General features: G+C 40.1%; 5 protein-coding genes across 8 annotated transcripts; 2 read left to right on the top strand and 3 right to left on the bottom strand.

Moving 5' to 3' along the window:
• Positions 1–853: 853 nt before the first annotated feature.
• Positions 854–4,319, top strand: LOC147253520 (chemerin-like receptor 1). The gene is made up of 2 exons (XM_086218725.1): positions 854–951; positions 1,407–4,319. Exons 1-2 carry the CDS (start codon positions 942–944, stop codon positions 2,480–2,482), a joined length of 1,086 nt encoding a protein of 361 aa, XP_086074851.1. The 5' UTR covers positions 854–941; the 3' UTR covers positions 2,483–4,319.
• lin37 (lin-37 DREAM MuvB core complex component) lies at positions 3,093–7,466 on the bottom strand. Its single transcript, XM_086218726.1, has 9 exons — positions 7,054–7,466; positions 6,751–6,826; positions 6,608–6,658; positions 6,475–6,504; positions 6,236–6,321; positions 5,951–6,111; positions 5,352–5,483; positions 4,075–4,148; positions 3,093–3,423 (listed from the first exon to the last, which is right to left on the bottom strand). The coding sequence occupies exons 1-9, from the start codon at positions 7,085–7,087 to the stop codon at positions 3,336–3,338; spliced, it is 732 nt and encodes a 243-aa protein (XP_086074852.1). The 5' UTR covers positions 7,088–7,466; the 3' UTR covers positions 3,093–3,335.
• proser3 (proline and serine rich 3) lies at positions 7,155–14,112 on the top strand. The gene is made up of 14 exons (XM_086218807.1): positions 7,155–7,215; positions 7,784–7,842; positions 8,078–8,152; positions 8,240–8,442; positions 8,605–8,750; positions 8,856–8,932; positions 10,446–10,531; positions 10,611–10,744; positions 11,080–11,318; positions 11,407–11,882; positions 11,959–12,151; positions 13,302–13,455; positions 13,723–13,804; positions 13,957–14,112. The coding sequence occupies exons 1-14, from the start codon at positions 7,155–7,157 to the stop codon at positions 14,021–14,023; spliced, it is 2,052 nt and encodes a 683-aa protein (XP_086074933.1). The 3' UTR covers positions 14,024–14,112.
• Positions 13,900–15,424, bottom strand: hspb6 (heat shock protein family B (small) member 6). The gene is made up of 4 exons (XM_086218727.1): positions 15,353–15,424; positions 15,116–15,278; positions 14,647–14,769; positions 13,900–14,564 (listed from the first exon to the last, which is right to left on the bottom strand). Exons 2-4 carry the CDS (start codon positions 15,269–15,271, stop codon positions 14,412–14,414), a joined length of 432 nt encoding a protein of 143 aa, XP_086074853.1. The 5' UTR covers positions 15,272–15,278; positions 15,353–15,424; the 3' UTR covers positions 13,900–14,411.
• A 2,290-nt stretch (positions 15,425–17,714) lies between these two features.
• Positions 17,715–19,954, bottom strand: psenen (presenilin enhancer, gamma-secretase subunit). Of its 4 annotated transcripts, none has more exons than XM_086217271.1 (4): positions 19,885–19,947; positions 19,336–19,425; positions 18,778–18,882; positions 17,715–18,300 (listed from the first exon to the last, which is right to left on the bottom strand). In XM_086217271.1, exons 2-4 carry the CDS (start codon positions 19,394–19,396, stop codon positions 18,161–18,163), a joined length of 306 nt encoding a protein of 101 aa, XP_086073397.1. In that variant the 5' UTR covers positions 19,397–19,425; positions 19,885–19,947; the 3' UTR covers positions 17,715–18,160. The 4 variants fall into 4 exon arrangements, with proteins under 4 accessions (XP_086073397.1, XP_086073398.1, XP_086073399.1 ...); XM_086217272.1 differs by having other exon boundaries at positions 19,692–19,916; XM_086217273.1 differs by lacking the exon at positions 19,885–19,947 and adding an exon at positions 19,626–19,647.
• Between the last annotated feature and the right edge of the window lie 1,182 nt (positions 19,955–21,136).

Raw genomic sequence — 21,136 nt, 5'->3', positions numbered from 1 at the left:
TGCATTTACAAATGTAATGAATGAAAATAAAAACCTTTAAAACAACCGATGGGATATTCTCAGAGTTTGTGTGGTTGCTTTTTTGCATTGGTGAAAATGCTAATGATTTGCAGGAAGACGTCACATTTATATGTACCAAATTGACAATTTTATCCAAAATGGCACATAGGCAAGAACGCCCCCCCCCCCCCCCCCCAAAAAAAAATCAGAAAAAATACTAAGGGATCCATTTGGTAGAAGTTAACAGCCAGTGACCTCTGGTTTCTAGGAAATTCCTGTGGATACTTTTTTTTGTCCCTCAGGGACTTTCACTATTCACAGAAACAGATCCATTTCAGTTAATACTTGCACACAGATAAGCAGGAATATGGTGTTACCAGAGCTGTTCCAGATTCCACTGACAAGGCAGCCTGCCTGACATATTCCCTGTAATAATGTCGGGTTTGTGTTCGTGTTGTGTTTGTTTGCAATGAGCAGTGCAGATTCCTCCTAAAAAAGGGCTCTCATTTATAAACAATCTTTTCCAGTGAAATGTTTGTCTAAGTTGATCTTGGAAGAGTCAATCAAGTGAAGTCAAGTCAATTTTATTTCCATCTATCTATAGTGCAGTACTTGGCTTTCTTAACAGTTTGGGATATCAAGTGAGTCTCATAAGCCTCTTAAAATCTGATTTTCAGAAATCTGTGGGAACAAAAGGAAAATCCCAGCAGATGCACCAGGGACATGTTGATGTCCAAGTCTGCATTCTGACTGGGCTGCATTATAAACTAAGATGTCCCTGTCACTTCTGCCCCCTCACTCTGCTCTGGTTAGTTTCAGTGCAGCAGCAGCAGCAGCAGCAGCAGCAGCAGAAGTCTTGTTTCATTGGCAGCTGCAGGACCTGCGACAGAGCTAAAAGGCAGCCCAACTTTGAGAGAGCAGACTTGGGATGTGACAGAAAAATGAGGGCTGGTAAGATCACTTTTTAATTACACCTAGCGCTTTCTGTTTCACCAAAAAGTGCGACTAACATGAAGTATTTCGTATTTTGCAGTTTTATGCTTATCTTACTGCAAATGTAAGGCACTATTTCCAGAGAGGGGCTGTAACAAAGTACAAATACTTGGTCACTGTACATTTTTTAAAGGTATATTGTCCAGTATGGCTGACAATGTTTGACTTTTACTCTCTAGATTTGAACACAAATATCTGTGCTTTGTTCCCCTTAAACAGGCTTACTGCTTCATTTCAGATGCACAACACAATGTGAAACACGTAATAACAGAAACCCACAAACCTTAATTACTATGTCGGATGACTTCAATAACTTCAAAAACGTGACACAAAGTGGTTGATTTAGGATGTATGATTACAAAAGTGATCTTCTGAAATTAATGACAATTTTTTTTTTTTTTTTCATGGACCAGACAATGTCACTGTATCTCAACAACCTGAAGAGCCTGAGCTACAGAGGAGAATGCGCATCATCTCCCTTATCATCTACTGTTTGATTTTTATAGTCGGGACGGTGGGCAACGGTCTGGTCATCTACGTGACAGGCTTCAAGATGAAGAGAACCGTCAACTCTGTTTGGTTCCTCAATTTGGCCTTAGCTGACTTCCTTTTTACGGCCTTCCTGATTTTCTACATTGTTACTACCTCTCAAGCCCACGAGTGGAAATTCGGGCCGGTCATGTGCAAGCTCAACACCTTTGTGACTGGGATCAATATGTTTGCCAGCATCTTGCTTCTGATGGCCATCAGCCTGGACCGGTGCCTGTCCATCTGGGTGGTGGTGTGGGCGCATAATCAGCGCACTGTTCGCAAAGCCCAACTGATATGCGTTGTCATCTGGGTGACTGCCATGGTTTGCAGCATACCTCATGCTATCTTTCGTAATGTGCAGGTGAATATGGGCAAGACTTACTGCTCTTACTCTGCAAGCAAGTCACAACTTTGGAGTCTTGGTATTTTTCGCTTTGTTATAGGCTTCGTCCTTCCGTTCCTGGTGATATTCGTCTCCTATGTGGCCATAAGTGTTCTTGCAAAGCGCCGACAGAGGACCAGGAAACCAAGATCTCACCGAATCATTGTCTCAATCGTCTTGGCGTTCTTCTTCTGCTGGATACCCTATCACGTGGTTAATTTCATTGAGTCCAGCACTACTAACCCCGAACACAGGAACATCATATTGGCCCTTGGTCCTCTGGCTGTGAGTCTGGCATTCATGAACAGCTGCCTGAACCCCATCCTTTACGTGTTCATGTGTGCTGAATTCCAGAAGAAACTTAAGAAATCTATATGTCTGGTCCTGGAGAACGCCCTGGCCGAAGACCCCCTGTCATTTATGTCGTCTCGCTCCTTATCCTCGCAGCTGTCAAGACTTTCTCGGAAGTCTGACTCTGCTGTACCAGTGGAGAGGAAGGGCACCGAGGCTTCTTTGAATTTCACGGAATGCAAAGTCAACATGACTGTGGAAGGAGAGACACTGAACTCTGAATAGTGGACGACTGTTAAAATAATTACAACTGCTGTGTGGACCATTTTGATTCGATTTTAAAACTTAAGCCACAATACTTCCTGCCTTCCTAACTTTCAGTAACGTGTATTGCTTAAATGATGTAATTATGAAGCTCTTCGATCAATGCATATACATTTCAAGCTTCTGTCTGTTGCCTTCAGATTTGTTTTTGTACAGTATTCCGTTTCTAAGGTTTTTGGTGCTTAATGTTATGAAATCAATGACGCTCGCTGAGGGAGAGAACAATGTAAGCCTCGGTCATTTCAGTAAATAGAACTGATGAGCTGGTCCCTTTCTTTGCGGACACACACAACAGTGTTCTCCATCAGAACACTGATATAGCAAAAAGAAACACATGAGCCAGACGACTTGAGAGCAGGAATCAAAAAACCTCAAGTGACAAAAGGGGAGCTGATAGTAATATCAGAGCATAGGCACTGATTGTGAAACTGCGTAGAGCAAAAAAAAAAAAAAAAAAAAAGTTTCACTGACGGACAGGGTTGCATCATTAATGTCAGTTCTTCCAGCTAAACGCAAGAAACACAACGGACTCTTTGACTTTTATCAGACTTGAGTATTGAGGGAGTCACAATTTATCGAGGAAAAATGATTTAATTTATTCAGGTTTTTGCATAAAACAGCTCACATCACAGTGGTACACACTCCTGATTAGGATTTGGCCAAACAGTTGACAACCCTGTGAGCTCTGCATGGTACAGGAAATGTGTCTTATTTAAGGCTAAAGGTTCTGGTGATGTTGGTTCTCATGAATCCAACTGGGCCTGCTCCTCCCCAGCTGCAGAAAGTCCATCCTGTGAGGTCATCGCGTTGTCAGCTAGTGATCATACAGCTCCTTCATCTCCTTCAGGATCTTGATGCTCTCACTGTACCTTAACTGGTTCTTGTTGGAACATTCCTTCCATCTATAAAAAAAAGAAGCCTGTTTATTTTAGTTTGTATTTTTTCTTAAAAATAAAGGACTTGGCAGATATACTCGGAAAAAAACATAACTATATTTTGTTCTGCTGATCAAAAACATTAATTCTGGATTTCTTTCAAAGTCCACGACAAATCAGAATCTAGAAGTGATACGGCATCGTTCCCAGCAAAGCGCCAAGTCCTGAGGATTGTTGCCAAAAATCCTAATGACCTTTATCTCGCCGAGCGTGGAACGCTTTTTGTTTCATCCAAGACTTTTGGCGTAAATACTAAAACAGTGAAGTAAAGACATCGAGAAGGGGTTAGTAAAAAATAAAAACAACTCAACATACAGATCTTCACCAAAACAAACCTGTGTGTTCCCCTCGGATTCCAGAGATTACGAAATACAAACTACACTGTTCCAAAGAAATTCTTTGTCTGAACAAGTTCCTCTTTTGTCAAGCTGGGACTGAAATCAACTCTGTTCCTGGTTGTGTGGTCAAGTTCAGTAATTTAAGAACAGTCAGTTTCAGCTCATAACAACACTTCATAAACAATTAAAAAAAAAAAAGAATTCCAGTCGAACTCTGCGGCCGACTGGAACAGAGCGGGACATTCACAGTAAGCAATCAAACATTTACAGGGTTTCTTACTTCTGCCTGATCTTTTTCCAGCGCTCCATGTGGTCACATATGAGGGAACCCGATACAGGAACTGAATCTTTTGACTGCGGAGAGAGGATAAGGTCAGATTTAACAAATTGAGGAAATTTTGCTTGTGGTGAATATGGCTAACAATCTTCGGTTATTGTTTGACCGAGGAGGAGGATAAATTTAGACTGACTCAGCAGAGACAGAAGAGTGTGTGGTGGCAGGAGATTGACTTGTGGAGGCAGAGAAAAGAGGGGTCAGAGAGTGAGAGGGAGGGGGAGGGGGAGGGGGAGGGGAGAGTAGCCACTGCTGCAGCATCACAAGTACAACCTGATAAAGGATTTTATTCGGTGAGCTTCATCTATTGTGTTTACATTTGCAACATACACCAGCTACCTAACCAACAAACCACTGAGTAACTTGTAGCAGCGGCTCTCTCCACCCCGCTAGTCCACGAGCTAAAGTGAGTCAGTATTGGCATCTAGTGGCAGAAGCTGTATTACAAGGTAGTACAGGCAGTACCTGTGATGCCATACATGGGCAACTCAAGCACGCCACTGAAGCTGTTCTCTCTGGACTTTTTCTTCAATAGATTAAAAAAAACAAAAAAAATTTTTTAGCACTGACAAACTGCTGATGTTGTTTTGCCTTTGTCTCTCTCTCCTCCTGCACCGTCCCACCGTAGCTCCCTTGCTTCAACGACCCTGCTCTCTCATGTTTTTACTTTCATTTCCACAAGAGTTGGTGAAAAGTTGGATTTCATAAGAAAAATGGAAGAAAAGATGTGGGTAAAAGCAGTGAAATCCAGCATGTGCCAGACACAACGCAGTTAAAACACCTGCAATGACGACTAAAACTAAAAAATACGAAGACTGAAGTTACAGATTCATGTTTTCAGAATCTCATTAAGCAACAAATGAGATTCCTCAGGACAACCACTGGAACCGTCCCTTCTCGCCCCCTTTTTTCTGTAGTTACTGGTCTTAACACATCTATCAGATGTTCTCCCTGCAGTTAAAAGTAGAAACATACATTTCATTGTTTTCATGGTCATTCTATATTGCTCTGTTGTGTGTGGTATGGTTTTGATGATTCACACTGTTGTCTTGTATCATTTTGAATCATTTTGTTCTAAGTTACTGTATCTAAGATGTGAAAAGCTGCACCAGTGGACATGTACTGAGACGTACATCAGCCTCAATGGGTGAGACACACACCTCTATTATTTAAAAACACATTAAATCACAACCATTAACAATCATGTGACAGTTATACTCAACCTTGCTAACAGTGGGTTTATCACTCTGTGGGATCCTGAGATTGACGGGTTCACCAGAGGAGCTGACGGGACACGAGGACGGAGGAGGGAGTCTGTAAACATTCTGACCTTTGCCATTGATCGCATCTGTAACCTGGCAATAGAAGGAGTGAAGAATGAAAGAAAAAAAAAACAACTTAAAGATTGTTGTGTTTTACACGGTCAGTTCAAATTTAGAAGTCATTCAAATTTACCAAATTGGTTTTGTTTGTTTTTTTTTATTCAAAACTTTAAAGCTGAAGTTTGTTTACTGTGCTCAGACCACTACCTTTCCACAAACACATGTGCTCAGCCCGCTCACAATCTGCAGTGCAATGCCCAAAACTGAGGCAATGTAATTATGCATCGTTTGGCCAAAATGTAATTTGTCACATTTACTGGCAGTGAAACTGGGTCACTGCTGGAGCATAAATCCTCACTTTCACTCCACAAATGAAAAAAACAACATAGCACCTTTCAAAAGGTTATCACTAAATTTAGTAACAAGTTTCCGGTCAAAGAGCATTTATACATGTGCATGTTTATTAAATTCAGCTATACAACCCATCTTAATGCGCTCACCTCTTCCTCTACTATGCTGTGCGGTGGGCTTGGGGACGCAGTCGGCTCTCGCACAGTGGGATTATTTCTCATCCAGGCCCGGCAGATGGGATACAGAGGGGTGCCAGTGTTAAACTGAGCCAGATCCACACTACGATCAAACAGCTTAATAATGTATGCATCTGGCCATGGGAGAAAGAGAGAAATAGTCTTTATTTGAAAAATGGTTATCGTTTTGATAAGAAATGACTAAGTGATCATACAGTAATATATTAACAATGAAGAAATTTCAGATTTTAAATTTACTCTGTTTTTGCTGATTGCCCTCAGGTATGCCTTCCTCCATTTCTTTTCGCTTCTTCCTTCGGTGCTGAGGGAATCGTGCTGATGGTCTGGGGGTACACATTTAAAAAATTAATAAAATCATCAAAAGACAAGGACTTTGACAAGGCAAGACCACAGTTAGCCCTTTTATATGAAGAGCAACAAGTAAAAACAGGAAGGGTTAAGTGTTGAAAAGATTTTGTTAAATGAATGGCACTTGCCTTTTCCCAGCAGATGATGGAGACAAATCCCTGAAGAGAGCAAAAAGATCTCATATTGAGCCAATATCATCGTTCCTTCATAACAACCACTACAAAATAATATACAGCCATAAAAACAACAACTCATCCATACTTGTTCATGGAATCCACAGAGGTTTTTCCACCATCACCCTCATTTTGTTCCCTATTCAAAATAAAATGATATTAGTTCTATTGTAAAGCAACTACAATGGCGTGATTTAGTTTTAGAGGCAAAGAAATTTGATTTTTTTTCACCTTTCACTTTCACTCTTCTCCACAAGTCCCTTTAGAACAGCATCCAGTCTACTGCGTGCACCAGAGCCTTCCGAGTCTAAAGAAGGGATATAATAGCAGTCAACAATGGTTGCTTTATGGAGGTGGATATTTGTCAGTATGCCAATGGAAATAAGGCGATTATATTGACAATAGGTAAGTAATTCTGAATTCAGGCAGCGGTGCCTAATGATAATGACTTATTTTTAGAAGTTATGATACGACAACGTAACGTCTAACTTAAGATCATTTGGATTTGTAATCGATATATATTCAAAAGCTTACCTAGCTTTTCCGTCTTTATCTTGACGTGATGCATTGTATCTGTTCTTCAAGTTATTTACTGAAAACACTGATAGGTTCACGGTCGTCTGAGCAACATGTAAATGTCCCCAACGAAGAGTAGTGACGCGGGACAGTTTCTGGATCTCTGCTTGTTTGTAGCTGGTTAGCTGCATACGCTTACTAACAGCTAGCCATTTTCTACGTTAGCCCCAATCACTGGCCACTTCTAATTCGCAATTCGACGTTATCTAACTTTCTTGTGAACTCATACAACGGTCACTTAACCCCGGTGTGTTTGGTCAATTCAGTCTAACTTCAACATTTCCTGAAAGCTATATTTGCTATATCTGCTCGTGTCGCCCATTAGCTAATATGTAGCTTATTTTACACTACAACCTTTACAGACTTTCCTCTTCCGCGCGCTGCTGCGTTTCAATTAGCTGATTGGTGCTTTAGGATGAAGCAACTTCTGTATGATTGGTCCATTGTTATGTCAGTCATATTAATCTCGGTGCTTATTGGCTGCTTGTCCTGAAGTAAATAACGATCGGTGTACACTGAGACGCTTTCTTTTTTGTTGTTTGAGCAGTTTTATTTGTCAAAATGAACACATTTATGTATATGTCTTTTGTATAGTAACGATGGCTCGGTCAAAAAGACAGATTTATATGATAGTCGGGTGTTAAAAATGTCAATACTGGCAGTTTAATGTTATTTTACGAGTAGTAAGTGGCATTTGATTTCATTGAAACTGTTCTGGACATCGAGGTCACTTCGGAAGGCTGGAGGGTAACGTGTGCTTGCTTTTCCAAGTTTTATTGACAGTAAGATCCGAGTGTTTAGGCTTGTTGGGCATTAAGTAATCCCATGTCATTCTCGTCATTGTGAATCATTTTTTTGAAAACAAAAAGTCGTAATGAAATCAAGGTAAGATCCGAAGACCACATTTTTTGCTATGTCTACATCCAGAAGTTAGCAGCTAGTAAGAGTAACTTTTTACAGAAGTCCTGTGACCTCATGGCAGAGTCCCTTCCAATCAGCATCATCAGTGGGGAAGACATGTCACCAACGGCTCCTGCCAAAGGAAAAGAATAGACCAGTATGATGCACATGAATTTTTTTTTTGATTCTGAATTTACACCTTCACATTTTGCAAGCATGCCAGTCTATATTTGTTCTTTTCTAGAGTTTGATTCCTGTTCGTTCACACCAACAAGGCAATTCTTTGGTACACACGTTGGAGAAACGTAAGGCTTGTGTGGCTGCCACAGACGGACCACAGATTTCTGCAGCCTCACCTGGCATGGAAAGACCTACTCAATCTGCAAGAGCGCCAAAATCCTGTGTTTCCTCAGAACAGGGAACTCAGCAGGATTCCGTGTTGGCAAAGTATCTTTCTGAATCAAATCCTTATTATTACATGAAGAGCAAAATCATGAAATGTTGTGTGATGACTGAACTGATCAGTGTCATTGTAACTGGATGATACAGAATCTTGTCTGTGGCTTTCTGATGTGTCTGTACTTACACCGGCACTCTTATTTGACTCAGATATGTAGACCGTTTTCGCCATGGTCAACCGCTGAGTCGAGAGGAGCGCGAGCAGATGGCTTCTACTGTTGGAAAGGAGAAGCTGCCTTTTTGGTGGACATCATCTGTACCTGCTAGTTCAACTCCAACTAAAGCCACATGCAAAGGTATGCTCACACTTACATTCTGGTTTTTTAAATCTACTAAGTGGAACTTAACTTTTTTTTTAAAATCCCTGTGGATTTTTCTCCTCTGTGTTCTGCCCCTGAAAGATGACCATAGACGACCCACTTTCAATTCAGCTGAACAACTGGACGGAACCACTTCACCATGCGGGGGACCCCATAGTGTGAGTGTTTGTGAGTTTCGAGGGAAGGAACCACAACATAACTTTTTTTCATTGAATTTCATTGACTGGCGTTCAACCAAGGCTATGATGACCACACAGGTCTTATCAAGAGCCTCATATGGAGTTAAAATGGTTGTATGTACTTTTTAGTGGGTTTGCCTAATGAGTTAGCATGTGAGTGTATTCACTTTTGAGTGCGTTCACATTTTGAATACACTCACATGTGAGTTAGCGTGAGTGTATTCACATGAGTGTATTTCCATTTTTTTTATATGTATTATGAAAAAAACTATGGAAACTAATGGAATGTTTTCATCGGCTAAAAATACATATCGAAGGAATATGTTACAGTCATTTAATGCACTTATTAACATGGAAGCGGGCACGATTTTTTTATGCCAATGTATGTTTACTCAAAGCATTTAGCCTAAACCAGAAATAATCAAATATCCAACACAGCAGGTAACGTTACTCAGACACTCGTCATTAAGGCGCAGCTCTCGTTAGATAAAACCATCTTGCTGAGATGCTGCAGCTCGTCCGAAGGAGGTGATGCACTCTGAAGATGATAATTATTTCAATCTGTAAGTTACTTTAACAAAAGACTTTTTTTTCCAAGATCATTTTACTAATCCAGCCTCCTGTGAAGAACAAATAAAGCCTTCACATTCCTGAGTGAGATAACAGTTCATACATTTGTTCATTATTTCATTTTCAGGAACCATTCTGGGGCTCAGAATGATGTTATCTTTCCTGGTATGGGGGTGTTCCTTTACCTCAAAGTGATTGACTTAAGGCATAATTTGAGGTTAAATATCATTCTATATAATGTACTGTGGTGCTGCAAAGATATCCCATCCTGCAAATGATATTCTACAGTCTTAAGGAAAAACAGCTTTATTTGGTGCAGATCCCTGCAAAAATCACACTGTTATCATTTCAATACGTTTATATATGATATGTAAGAAGAGGGATAATTCTATCTCATATTGTAAAATATATCGCAAATCCAATTTAAGTCAAAATAAACACAATTATAAATATATTTTCCAAGTCGTTCAGCCCTGTTTGTTAATCAGTAATTATGGTGTTAATTTTAGCAGCCCTAATAAAAGCCCTTAGCTGTTGTAATAGATTCAGTCTTCCTCCTGCTGGTTGAAGCCTGGTTTGTCAGGATCACCAGATCTGCACTGTCCACACGACAAAATCCTTATTCTGACTAAGTGTTCATTTTGATATAAATATTTGCATTTCAACACCACGAGTCCATTAGGAAAACTCTGTGGAAGCTTTTGTTGATGCCACTATGATTCATAGAGAGCCAGCTCGTGTCAAATAGTCCTCCCTGCAGCCACTCCAGCCCCCCCAAAAAAACACCTCGGTATATTAGTTAGTGAGAAAAGTCTGGCCAGTGTTTGCAGATTGAATAGTTTTCTAGTCAAATACTGCATCTTTAAGTGTGCTTCTTTCTTTTTTATGAAACACTGCTTTTTGTGTTCTCATTGTTCCTCAGATTTGGTCAGACACGTCCCACAGTGACCTTGATGACACAGAGATCCTACAGCTTCAAGAGAGAGCTGAAAGATTGCTGCAGAGAGGGTCAGAAGCTCACCCAGTTTCAATGAGAACAAAGAAATTCCATCTTTGGACTGCATGTAACTTGTCGTCTTTCCAACAGCGACTGCACTGGCAGTGATAGATCTTTGCCTGTCAGTTCAGAAGGACTGAGATGCTCAGATTTCTCCTCTCCGGTCAGTGTAGACGAGCCAGTGCGAAAACCATTGATTCCTGGTCTAATAAACTCGACTGCTGGTAAGACAAGATCAGTATAAGTCAAAAGTTTTGTTTTATTTTTAGCATAAACCTGCATATTGACTACATTTACATGCACGTAACTATTCCACTATTATTCAGTTAACTGCAATATTCCACATTTAATGTACTTCATGTTAACAGCATATTCCAGTTATTATTTTCATTACTTGGCTTTTTTCTAAATTTAACATTTTTTGATTAAGACACATGGGATATATGATTTGGGGTCTGGACATATCTTGAAGTGACATGTTATAGATGATTCCTTTTATTGTGGGAATGATAAATGAAGTAGTGCAAAGTGTCTTTTTTTTTTTTTTTTGCATTTACAGTGAAGGTTCGCTCAGATTTAGTGCAACTCTTGTCCTCCCAAAAACTTGCTGCCATTCCTTCTATGGTACCTCCTGCACGGCCGGAAGAAGACATCCTGTTCCAGTGGCGTTTAAGGAGAAAGATGGAGCAGGCCAGCGAGAGCTCTCAGTCCCAGCAGCAATCGCATCTTCATTCCCCCACATTTAGCTGGCAGACTCCCACCCGAGGCCATTCCTCAACAAATAGACAGATTTACAAGGTTTGAGCCACAGTGTATTTACTCTCTGCTCTTTTTATATTTGTTTTGAACTTACAGATTAATTTAATTTTTCTCTCGTCATCTACAGCAAAGCATTAAACCCCCTGAAGCCCCGCAAACAGCTTCTGCCTCCTGCATCACAGCTCACCAGCCAGAATCTGAACCAGCACCCGGACTCTGTCATCCAGCTTCAAGTCTGCCTGCCATCCCCAGTTTTGCTGTGTCTGGTTCTGTAGCCTCTCAAACCCATGTCCCTGCACACATGCATTTACTGTGCGATGTTTTACCTTGTCCCATTCGCTCATCTCATGCTCACATTCGACAAAGCTTTTCACACCATCAGGAAGAGTCTGCAACCATAGATGTCCCTGAAAAGACTCCAATCTTTGTAAACCCAAAGCACATGACCAAAGATGAGTCTGTTCCAGAGCGTGCTCCATCCTCACCAGCGGCTCCATCTAAACCTACAGAAGGGGACCGCAAAAGAACTGACAGAGAAAGGAAAGAAAAGACTTTGGAGAAGAAAACAACAATGTCGAACAGAGCGCAGAAGAAATTAGCAAGGTGAAGTCATAAAACAGGAGCGCATTGTTAAAACTTTAAAACTGAATGCTTCTATAAATATGCTTTTCTCCTGTAGACATACGGTGGATTGTGAACATCCTGATGGGTCCAACTCAACAAGCAAGCATTCTGCACATCAAAGACTTCCCAAAATGGACAAGTCATGGAAAGTGCAACAGCATCAAGAAAGACATCCAGAACATCCTTGTGGAGCCGCCACTGGACGCCATTCAACAATCCCTTCCCCAGTCCACACTGCCCTAGGACAGGTCAACACAAGTTTTTGATCTCCTGCACCAGTTAGCATGTTGTTTGTACACTTACTGTTTGAAAAGAGCACATAGAGTTGGAGCTTTATGATAAGCTGGCTAAATGAGGAAGAATTTTGCATCAAATGTACTTTAAATTAAGTTAAGTTTGTGCAGTTTACACTCCTATATTGATATCGCCAGTCAGTGGTAAGCGAAGGCAGAATATAATTTTCTTTGTGGCAATACAAAAAATAGTAATCTTCCAATACAGCATACTGTAACCTCTGAAATGTATATGGAAATAAGGAACATGTCTGTATTTTTCGGACTGACTCTTATTGTTCACCTCCCCAGAGTCAGACAAGATGATAGATACCCATCTCTCCTGTGTGCGACATGAGGGAGCTGAGATCCACAGAGGCTGCCTCACTGCTAGCTAGCTTAGTGCAAGGAATGGTTGTGACTGGGCAGGCTAGCATACCTCTGCCGAGGTTCAGAAACACCTTTTGTCCGCAAGTAATCCTCCTCACCCTCTCCGACAAAGTTAGCTTTGATTAATAGTAGCAGTTGTTCTACGACTCATTTTTTTTCTGTTGACCAAAGTTATGATGAGTTTTTGTAGGGGCTGTGTGAAATCACTTCACCCAGTCAGGAAAGTAGTTCCAGCTATGTATCTAATTCTAATATAACAATGACAAATAATTTTAAAATGGTATTCAATACCAAAAAGAGGACTTGGGAGAAAAGTGTTGATAAAGTGAGGGAGATATGCTAACACTTCCCAGTCAGTACCATTCATTGCGCTAAGCTAACTATTAGTTTGATGTCTTTGGGTCTCTGCATCCCAGTGCACACACAGACAAGAGCAATGTGTCTATGTTCTTGTCTAGCAAGTAAATGCATTTCCCAAAAAGTTGGTTTGTTACTTCAAGTACAATTAAATCAAAGCATCAAATGAAAAATGTATCATTGGGCCAAAAAAAATTAGCCTTATGCAGACATATCTATTTGATAGGTAAATATAAGTAGATGGTGCTTTTGTTAGGAAGTGGTAAATAGCATTTACCTAGCCTGTAGTATTCGTGATGTCACATTTGTCGCTGCTCAAAACACAACAGGCCCTTTCCACAGGGTCTATCTATTCAGTGTTCTCCCTGGGCCTCAACAGGTTGTGTCAGAGGTTCTCTTCCCCACCGTGGATTCCTCTCCCACTCAAAGCAGCACTGTGACATCGGTCCCTGCACCTCAGCAACCCTCGCTTCCTCCATGTAACACGCATGATTCTCTGGAGGTCATTTCACAGCTGCTACAAGAGACTGAAGGTGAGCTGATGGCAGCAAAGAGCACCAACCTCTACCCTGCAGTTTATAATGGCCAATATATTCGCTCCCATGTATAGCTGCCATTCCCTACATTCCAATGTCCTAGAATCTTTTTTTAGCATGATCCATGCCTCGTTTGGGTTTTAATTTAGAACAAAACAGCTGTTTTGGTCCCATTTTTTTTTTAAAGCGCTTACTGGCAATTAGGTGTCTGCATTCTTTGTCTGCAAATTATGTCTTACAGTATTACTATTGTTATTATTGCAGATTCAGATGGAAAAGAGTTTGAAGATGACTCTTTACTACAAGTCCTTCGCAAACAAAGAAAATGGGTAAAGGAACAGATCAGGTAAAATTGCAAGTTTACTGAATAATGCAATACTCAAGAGTCATAAATCATGTAGCTTCATATTTTTAAAAAAATTCTTAGTCCTATAAAATGTGTCTCATATAAAACTCCTCAAATTCCACAATACTAATTTACTGTATTTCTTCTTTCAGTGAAGTGGACAAACTCCTTGTTGAGGAACAAGTTACTGGATGCAGCAAAAAATACTCAGTGCAATAGCCTTTTTAAAAATTTTATAAAGAAATAAAAGTTTATTTTTATTTTGTTTTCCAAAAAGTTATCACCACAATAAAAAGTCCGGAGTTATACCTTTGTTCTCTAACGTAATACAGTGCATTTTACAAAAGTTGCACCAAAGGAAAAAGCACTTAAGTTGTGCACACTGAATATTTACAAAGACTGATTCCTTGACACGTTATGTAAGATCAGTGAGTAACAGCAGAACAGTATATACAAACCTCAGAGTGCAGGGAATCTTAGAACAGTGCCAGGAACAAAACAGATGTGTGTTTTGGCAAATGCTGAGTGTGTTGTGACTCATTGTATTACTTTATATGTGTCTGTTGCATTCATTTTCATACACGGTAAAGAAGACGGAGTTTGGCGATTAGGTCAGAATTCTGGAGGTTTGCAGCAGAGGTGCTGATATGATGAGGATGCCATCTGGAGAAACGGCTGATTCCAAAGCCATGGTATCAACGCCCTTTGGGATTCGGAAGCGACGGTTAAATTGCCTTGTCGTCAACCCGGGACCATCCCTCTTTAAAAAATATAAGAAAAGTCATCCATAGGAAAGTATAAATCATTAATTAGATACAGAAATGTTTCGAACAAGCACTGACCTTTTTCTCTTCATGCTTCCCTTGCACTTCTACAAAATCTCCAATCACTTTGACCAGCAAGTCCTCCGGATAGAAATGCTTCACGTCGACTTGGACTGTAAACCTGCTGTCGTCACATGACACCTACAAACATGAGGCAAATTACATACAATTACAGATATTTAGAATTTGAACAGCACATCTAATTACCTTATAAACCTTCATCACTACTTGTATCATGTTTTTGTCTGAAAGTAGACTGGTCAGAAAAAGGTGAGGAAAAACTGCATCTAAGGGTTTTAACTTTACATGTGATTGAAAGCTCCTTTAGTTCGAATTCAAAGGAAAATTGTGGACAACTTTTAAGTTTCATTCTCAATCAATTGAACAATTTGTTAAAAAAAAAAAAAAGTTATTCAGTCTGTACACGTTTCCCTGCTTTTTCAATATCAATACATGCAATGTGGTACATTCTGCAGCTGTGACCTACCTCGGCAGAGCTGGTATTATCAGTCTCTGGAATAAGCAAATTCTGACTCCAGTTATATTGTCCGTAAGCCCCATTCAGCCGAGGAATAAGAGGTGGTAAAACTTTCTCCCATGGGATGCCACCAACAGGGAGGGAGGTTGGCAGGATGAAATCCATTTCAGAACTACTCAAAAAGAGGAAAAAGGGTTGTTGAGGCAGTTCAGAATGTAAGAGAAGTCAGCAAGTGGCTCAACTTACCTCTGATTTCCTTGTTAAGAGTGTGTGGGTGTGTTCCTCCTGTCGTCCAGCTGTCTGGAGTATCTCTGGATGCTGGATGGGACAGTTGCGTGCTCCGCTTTATACTGCTGTTGCATAATGAGCTGGGAATTCACAGGGGGGCACCTTGCTTCTGTTCTGGACAGGCTCGCCCTTGGGGGCTGTCCAGCCGGTGGGATAGTGTTTTGTTTTGGGGAGTGACTCAGCTGTTGCAAGCTTATTAATTAATGCATTTATCAATTATATTAACTGTTTTAACTCCCTGGCCGATGGCATTTTCATGAACTCACCGTTCATGTATAGTCATGAGATTTTTTTTAAGAACTTTACTGCTTGTTGTCAAGAAAGTTCCATCCAAAAATAAGTTCAAAAGAGATGATGGTGACCCCTGTGAGGTAATCTGCCAGATAGACAGTGACAGCAGGGGCGGCACGCACATGCCAGAGCACGTGGGCTCCTGAACACACACACACACACCCCCCCCCCCCCAACAGTCACCTCCAACAAGTAAAAACATTCAAGCATTTGTATTATTAGCATGAGGTATTTAAAGTGTCAAGAGTAAAAGTCCTTCACTATATGGGGCTTCTTAGAGGTACATGGTCTATAATAGGTCACAGTTGAGAACAGGAATCACAAAAATAAAAAAAAACAACTTTAGAAAGACGGTGAATTATTTGATTTCTAAAAGTTTAGAATGAATCACATTTTCTCTCTGGCCTTGTTTATGAGGAGTTAACAATATTCACTGAAATGTCTGCTAACAGGATAAGTGATTGAAGATGGATGGATGTTTGTTCACTGAAACATCAACAATTATTGTAAAGATAATAAAACCTCTATAAAAATGTTGCAGATTACAGTATATCTTATCATTCCGATTATTGCCAAGTGACATTGAAGTTATAATAGTCCTAAGGCTGTATGATATTGCTCAGTTATTGGCCACATCTGATTAAAGAACTATTTAGAGGCTAATGTCAACACGATTGACGTGAGTTGTTTTATTTTGACGATTGTTTGTTTTCTTCTATCGTCTCCATTAAGAATGGCACAGTTTTTTGAGCTGTCAGTCATTCTAAAACTGATTGTTGTGGTCCATAATTATGACTGCCCTCGCCATACTCCAAACCACGGTAAGATACTGTGTACACAAACATAGTGAATACAAGCTGGCTCATGTCATTGTTATATTTTAATTACTGGATGGCCTAAATGCACTGCAAAGGTGGAGGGTTTGTAATTACTGTACAAATGCATAACTGTTTTATTTGGGTAAAACTGTATCAAATTTAGGGGAGGAAATATTTCCCTCTGATTGGCTCTAACAGGTCTGCCTCATCTGGTAAAGATAGGGGTCATTATCTGAAGGATTCAGGCCTATTTGTTGCTAAAGCTAGCTAACTAGCTGCGAGGCCTACCAGTGAGCCTGGGCTGAATGAATAGAACCTCTGTCCCCTACAAAGATCCCAGGTTGACAACAGGGAGTACCAGGGTGGTTGAGGAAGTTCCTTGATGGTTTTGATACACTTGCTTGTTGTGATAAGCTTCTATACACAAGTTAGCTGTGCAGCTAAGGTATGCTAACAGCTTTCTTGCCTTGTTTACAGGGTTCAAGCAATGTTGTGACTAGCTTTAGTGGAGATCATTTAAACTTCTTTATATTTTGAAGGGTGGTTTAATCTTTAGATTTTCATAAGCGTAAAAGATATTTTTGAATTAACAAGCATTAGCCGCCAGAATCAAGATAACTATGTATACAAGTCTCAAATGCAGTGAAGTAAAATGTCAAATTGGTATTCAGATGCAGTACTTGACTCACTTCCACGATCATTTTATACTGCATTTGTGTTCACAGCTCCCGTCAGCTATGGACCCTTAGTACCGTCGGTATCACCCCTGTATATACTAACACACTTGGAAACAATATGTAGGACTCCTAATTCACTTCCCCCATCTTGCTAAGTAGTGTACATACTGATATCTCTGACTTGTTCTTGGCAGGTGGTCATCATCCACAGTCCTGGGCAGAGGGCACATGTTCTCCCTGTTAGTAATGTGGAACCTGTCACCTAAGCTTTCACTGGAGTGACTAAAAATGGAACTGATTATGTTATGACTCAGAGGATGATAGGATAGTGAGGGACATTTTTGGGGATTAAGTTATTGGGTTTCACAACAGGCGCCAGTGATTGTCCCGACTTTAGGAGACTTCTGTTGTAGGTCAGAACATTGGATTTGTGTGTGTGTGTGTGTGTGTAGGAAGATAACTAACTGATGAGTCACCAAACAAAAGCACCATATCGTCTCATGGTTCATAGTTCCTAATTAAAGTCTGGGATCTGTATCAGACTTTATTTGTACAGATCAAAAACAGTGAAATAACATTGTTCTTTTTAATTTATTCATACAAGAGTAAAAATAGTGTACACACAACATTTGCATCCACAGTAAATTTGATCAAAAGTTGCATTATTTGCAACTCTTTAAAGTTAAGGAAAAAAAAATTCTGTCTGTAGTTCAATGTCCTGAATAAACCAGAGACCTCCCAGTGTTGTCATATGATACTGTGCATGACAGTCCACATTTTGCGCTATACAAGATAATCCAATCTTTTCTGCAACTGCCTCACTTTCTCTTGACTAGAACAAAATGAAAGAAAACTTGAATGTTCCAGTCCTACAGCATTAAAAACAGAAGGAATCATTTTGTTTACATGTAATCAAATTTAGCTCCAGAGACCAAACAAAGCATCAAAATCTGAGTTTAAAAAAAAAAAAAAAGACAGTCTCAAGGAATGCCAAGTGGAATTGTAAAGGAGAGGTTATCTCCCACCTCGCCCCACTCTGCTCTGTAGTGCTGGAAAATAGTGATCCATGTGGTGAGTACTGCCGCCCATAACAGCAAGCCCAGAGCCGAGCGCTTCACATCTGGTTAAAAATGTCCAAAAACACACATACAACACTGTTAACATGCAGTTCAAATATTTGTTTGTTCTTCACCCTAACATGTCCAAATCCCTTCCGTGATTTTGGGCTTGTGACCTCAAGCAGCCGATGAATCGATAGTTCCAAAGCACTTTTTCTGTCATCCAAATCCATGTGCTTATTTACATTACTGGTCATTGTATGCATACATATTTCATTGAAATGCCATCCTCAAGAATAGGAACAACATGTGTCTTTCTACTTCTCTCTAGTTTCCAGTGTGCAAGAGAGAAATGGAGGTTCAACATCACCAAACTGCCAAAGCTTTTAGATGGATCATTCCTCCAATAATTGCAATGCAACCTATAATACTGTTATTTGTTACAACTGGTGAGGTACATAAGTGGTGAGAGAAAACCGTATTTAAAAAGTGGAAAATGGAAAAAAAAAAAAAAGTTCAGGAAATGTATCAACACTCACATGTTTTTATCTGAAGCTGTTCAGTGTAGGCCGGCTTTATGAAAGCCTCTCGAAAGAACCAAACAACGTTGACGAGCCACAAAAAAGGCAGAAAAGCAAAGCCACCTGAATAAAAAAGAAAAACAACCAATACCAGTCACATTTTCCAAATCTGATTATATATAGATTGTAGAGGTAAGTGTCACACCACTTTCCAGTATGCAGATGCAGAACTGCCGAGAAAATGGAAAGAACTTAAAATTACATGATATAAGAGGCGTTTTCATGGTAATGCAACCAATCGTGTATTATGATGTGTGCATCTTATAACGCCACAAATTTTACAGTTTGAACAAACTTTAAAAAATTATCACAGTCTATTTCTTCCAAGTTTTTTTGGGGGATTCTTTAAAGGAAATCTTGTCATAGCTCTTGTTTTAACTGATGTTAATTAAGATTTACATCTCTAGTCTTTTCTGTTACTGCACAGGGAACGCATATATGTGTTTTGTTGATATAATTGAAAAACGGTAAAAAGAAAATAAGCAAAACTCCTAATGCATTTTAAAGTCATCTCACCTAAATAGTATTTTCTGCATAGGCTTAGTTTCTCCTCGTTCGGCAACCGCTCCAAATTCATTGTTGTTTGGAGAACGTCCGCTGACAAACCTGGGAATACAGAAATAAACATTTATAATACAGGACGCGCTGACAACACTAACCGACGTGTAAGGTGCTAATGATGCTATACTATGCAATCATTTACAGATTTTCCAACTAACACCCTGACGCAGATTTGATAGCAAGCAAGCAAATAAATAAATAGCATGAAGATCAAATTGAGGCAAAGCGTTATCGTAGTATTTTACTGCTTGCTGTCCGAGGAACATCCAGTCAGATGACTCGGGATTCATCAGAGGCTAACATGCTAGCACCTCGTTAGCTTCGCTCCCGCAACAGCAGTCACTTAACGTTCCACCGGTCTCCCATTAACCGTGTTTGTATTGGTTACGAAGGAAAATAAAAGTACAAAAGTCAACACACCCGATATGCTGGTGGGAAAAAAAGGAAAAAGACAGTTGTAACCAGTTAAATAATTAAAAAAAAAAACAGGCAAACACTTCCTACTTCTTTCTCTAGTTAGCCTTCCTTCCCACTCCTTCAACCGGAAGTGTTTACCGCCACCGACTCTCGCTGCCGGAGATGAAAAAGACATTTTCGTTTTGTGCACCTCATCGCTACGTCTGTCGTTCATTTCTGAAGTGCTACATGTATACCAGCAGAATTCCAGGGCCTGTCTCTTCATTAAGGCTTAATTGAAATATCATTATCTTATATCATTATCTTTCGATAGTTTAATTGGAAAAGGTGGTGACTTTTGCTGTTTCCTCTCCTTCATGGAGCTCCTCTGCTCAAAATCTGGATGCACACTGCCACCGACTGTATAATAATGAGCTAAACCTGGACCCTAAACAGAGAGAGTAGATTGCTTTGCACCGCTTTTCAGGGGCCCATTCCTTCTTCCAGATATGTGTAATGACTATTTTGTCTGATGAGGTCCCTCTCTCTAATGGGGGCATAAAATCTAGTGGAAAAAATGTTAAATCCAACCAAATCATTCTAAATGCTTTGATTCAACATGCTCATGAATAGGAATTATTACACTCCTCAAAGTCTGATAGGAGTCAAATGGTTTGCGGCAATTTAGTCGATTAGATTTGTACCTTTAAAAAACATATTTGAGTTAACTTCATGTTGTGTCCATTTGTCAAAATTAATCTTACTCTGGTTCAGATGGGCCCTGATGCTCCAGGAGCGTGTGGTGGATGCAGGTAAAAGAGGGTCTGATGTCTCACCAATATACTGAGTTTTTATGTTTTAGTTTTTAATCGAAACAAGCAAAATAATGTTAGCATGTTTCCCACTGCTACCTCTGACCAACATCCAAACAAAACATTTCATTAACTAAATATAGCGCTAAGAATCAAAACGAGCAAACATAATAGAGTCTTCGCCTGAAGTACCTTCAGGCTCAGGCCCTAATAATATGCCTGGATTTTGTGGGGTCCTCACAGCAGTTTTATTTATGCAAGAGGATTGAAGGCTTCTGCAGGGGACGGTCTGGTTTGTTCCTACCTGCCTTCACCCACAAGATGTCATCCCTGCATAGAAAACCTGCTGAGACTCCCTTCACCAGCTGGAACTGGTAGTGTTCAGCCTCGCTGTACACTGCAACAGTAGAAGATGAACAGATGATCTAGGATCTTCTTAAATACCACTTGGCTTAATCTCTCTGAAAACATGAACAGGAAAATGCTGAAGTCTGTGAAAGTCTGGATGATGGAGGCCAGCTGTTCTGAACTCCATCAGTAGGAGTCCA

The sequence above is a fragment of the Aulostomus chinensis genome, chromosome 11 (genome assembly GCF_037954235.1).
Source record: "Aulostomus chinensis isolate RoL2024-O1b breed Wild chromosome 11, RoL_Achi_v1.0, whole genome shotgun sequence".
NCBI classification, from domain to species: Eukaryota; Metazoa; Chordata; class Actinopteri; order Syngnathiformes; family Aulostomidae; genus Aulostomus; species Aulostomus chinensis.
The sequence above is the reverse complement of the archived record's forward strand: the minus strand, read 5'-3'. Positions and strand labels throughout refer to the sequence as shown.

Bases quoted from the DNA above. Each gene is read 5' to 3' on its own strand.
- lin37 (XM_086218726.1), bottom strand. From the start codon at position 7,087: ATGCATCACGTCAAGATAAAGACGGAAAAGCTAG. The intron at 6,505-6,607 runs GTATGGATGAGT...TGCTCTCTTCAG, and splicing joins TCTGTGGATTCCATGAACAA to GGATTTGTCTCCATCATCTG. The intron at 6,112-6,235 runs GTAAATTTAAAA...TCCCATGGCCAG, and splicing joins GGGCAATCAGCAAAAACAGA to ATGCATACATTATTAAGCTG.
- proser3 (XM_086218807.1), top strand. From the start codon at position 7,155: ATGTCCCCAACGAAGAGTAGTGACGCGGGACAGTTTCTGGATCTCTGC. The intron at 8,443-8,604 runs GTATCTTTCTGA...TATTTGACTCAG, and splicing joins CAGGATTCCGTGTTGGCAAA to ATATGTAGACCGTTTTCGCC. The intron at 11,883-11,958 runs GTGAAGTCATAA...TTTCTCCTGTAG, and splicing joins GCGCAGAAGAAATTAGCAAG to ACATACGGTGGATTGTGAAC.
- hspb6 (XM_086218727.1), bottom strand. From the start codon at position 15,271: ATGGATTTCATCCTGCCAACCTCCCTCCCTGTTGGTGGCATCCCATGG. The intron at 14,770-15,115 runs GTAGGTCACAGC...TCATGTTTGTAG, and splicing joins ATAATACCAGCTCTGCCGAG to GTGTCATGTGACGACAGCAG. The intron at 14,565-14,646 runs GTCAGTGCTTGT...TATTTTTTAAAG, and splicing joins GGAAGCATGAAGAGAAAAAG to AGGGATGGTCCCGGGTTGAC.
- psenen (XM_086217270.1), bottom strand. From the start codon at position 19,396: ATGAATTTGGAGCGGTTGCCGAACGAGGAGAAACTAAGCCTATGCAGA. The intron at 18,883-19,335 runs GTGAGATGACTT...TTTTTTATTCAG, and splicing joins ATGCAGAAAATACTATTTAG to GTGGCTTTGCTTTTCTGCCT. The intron at 18,301-18,777 runs GTGAGTGTTGAT...ATTTTTAACCAG, and splicing joins ACAGCTTCAGATAAAAACAT to ATGTGAAGCGCTCGGCTCTG.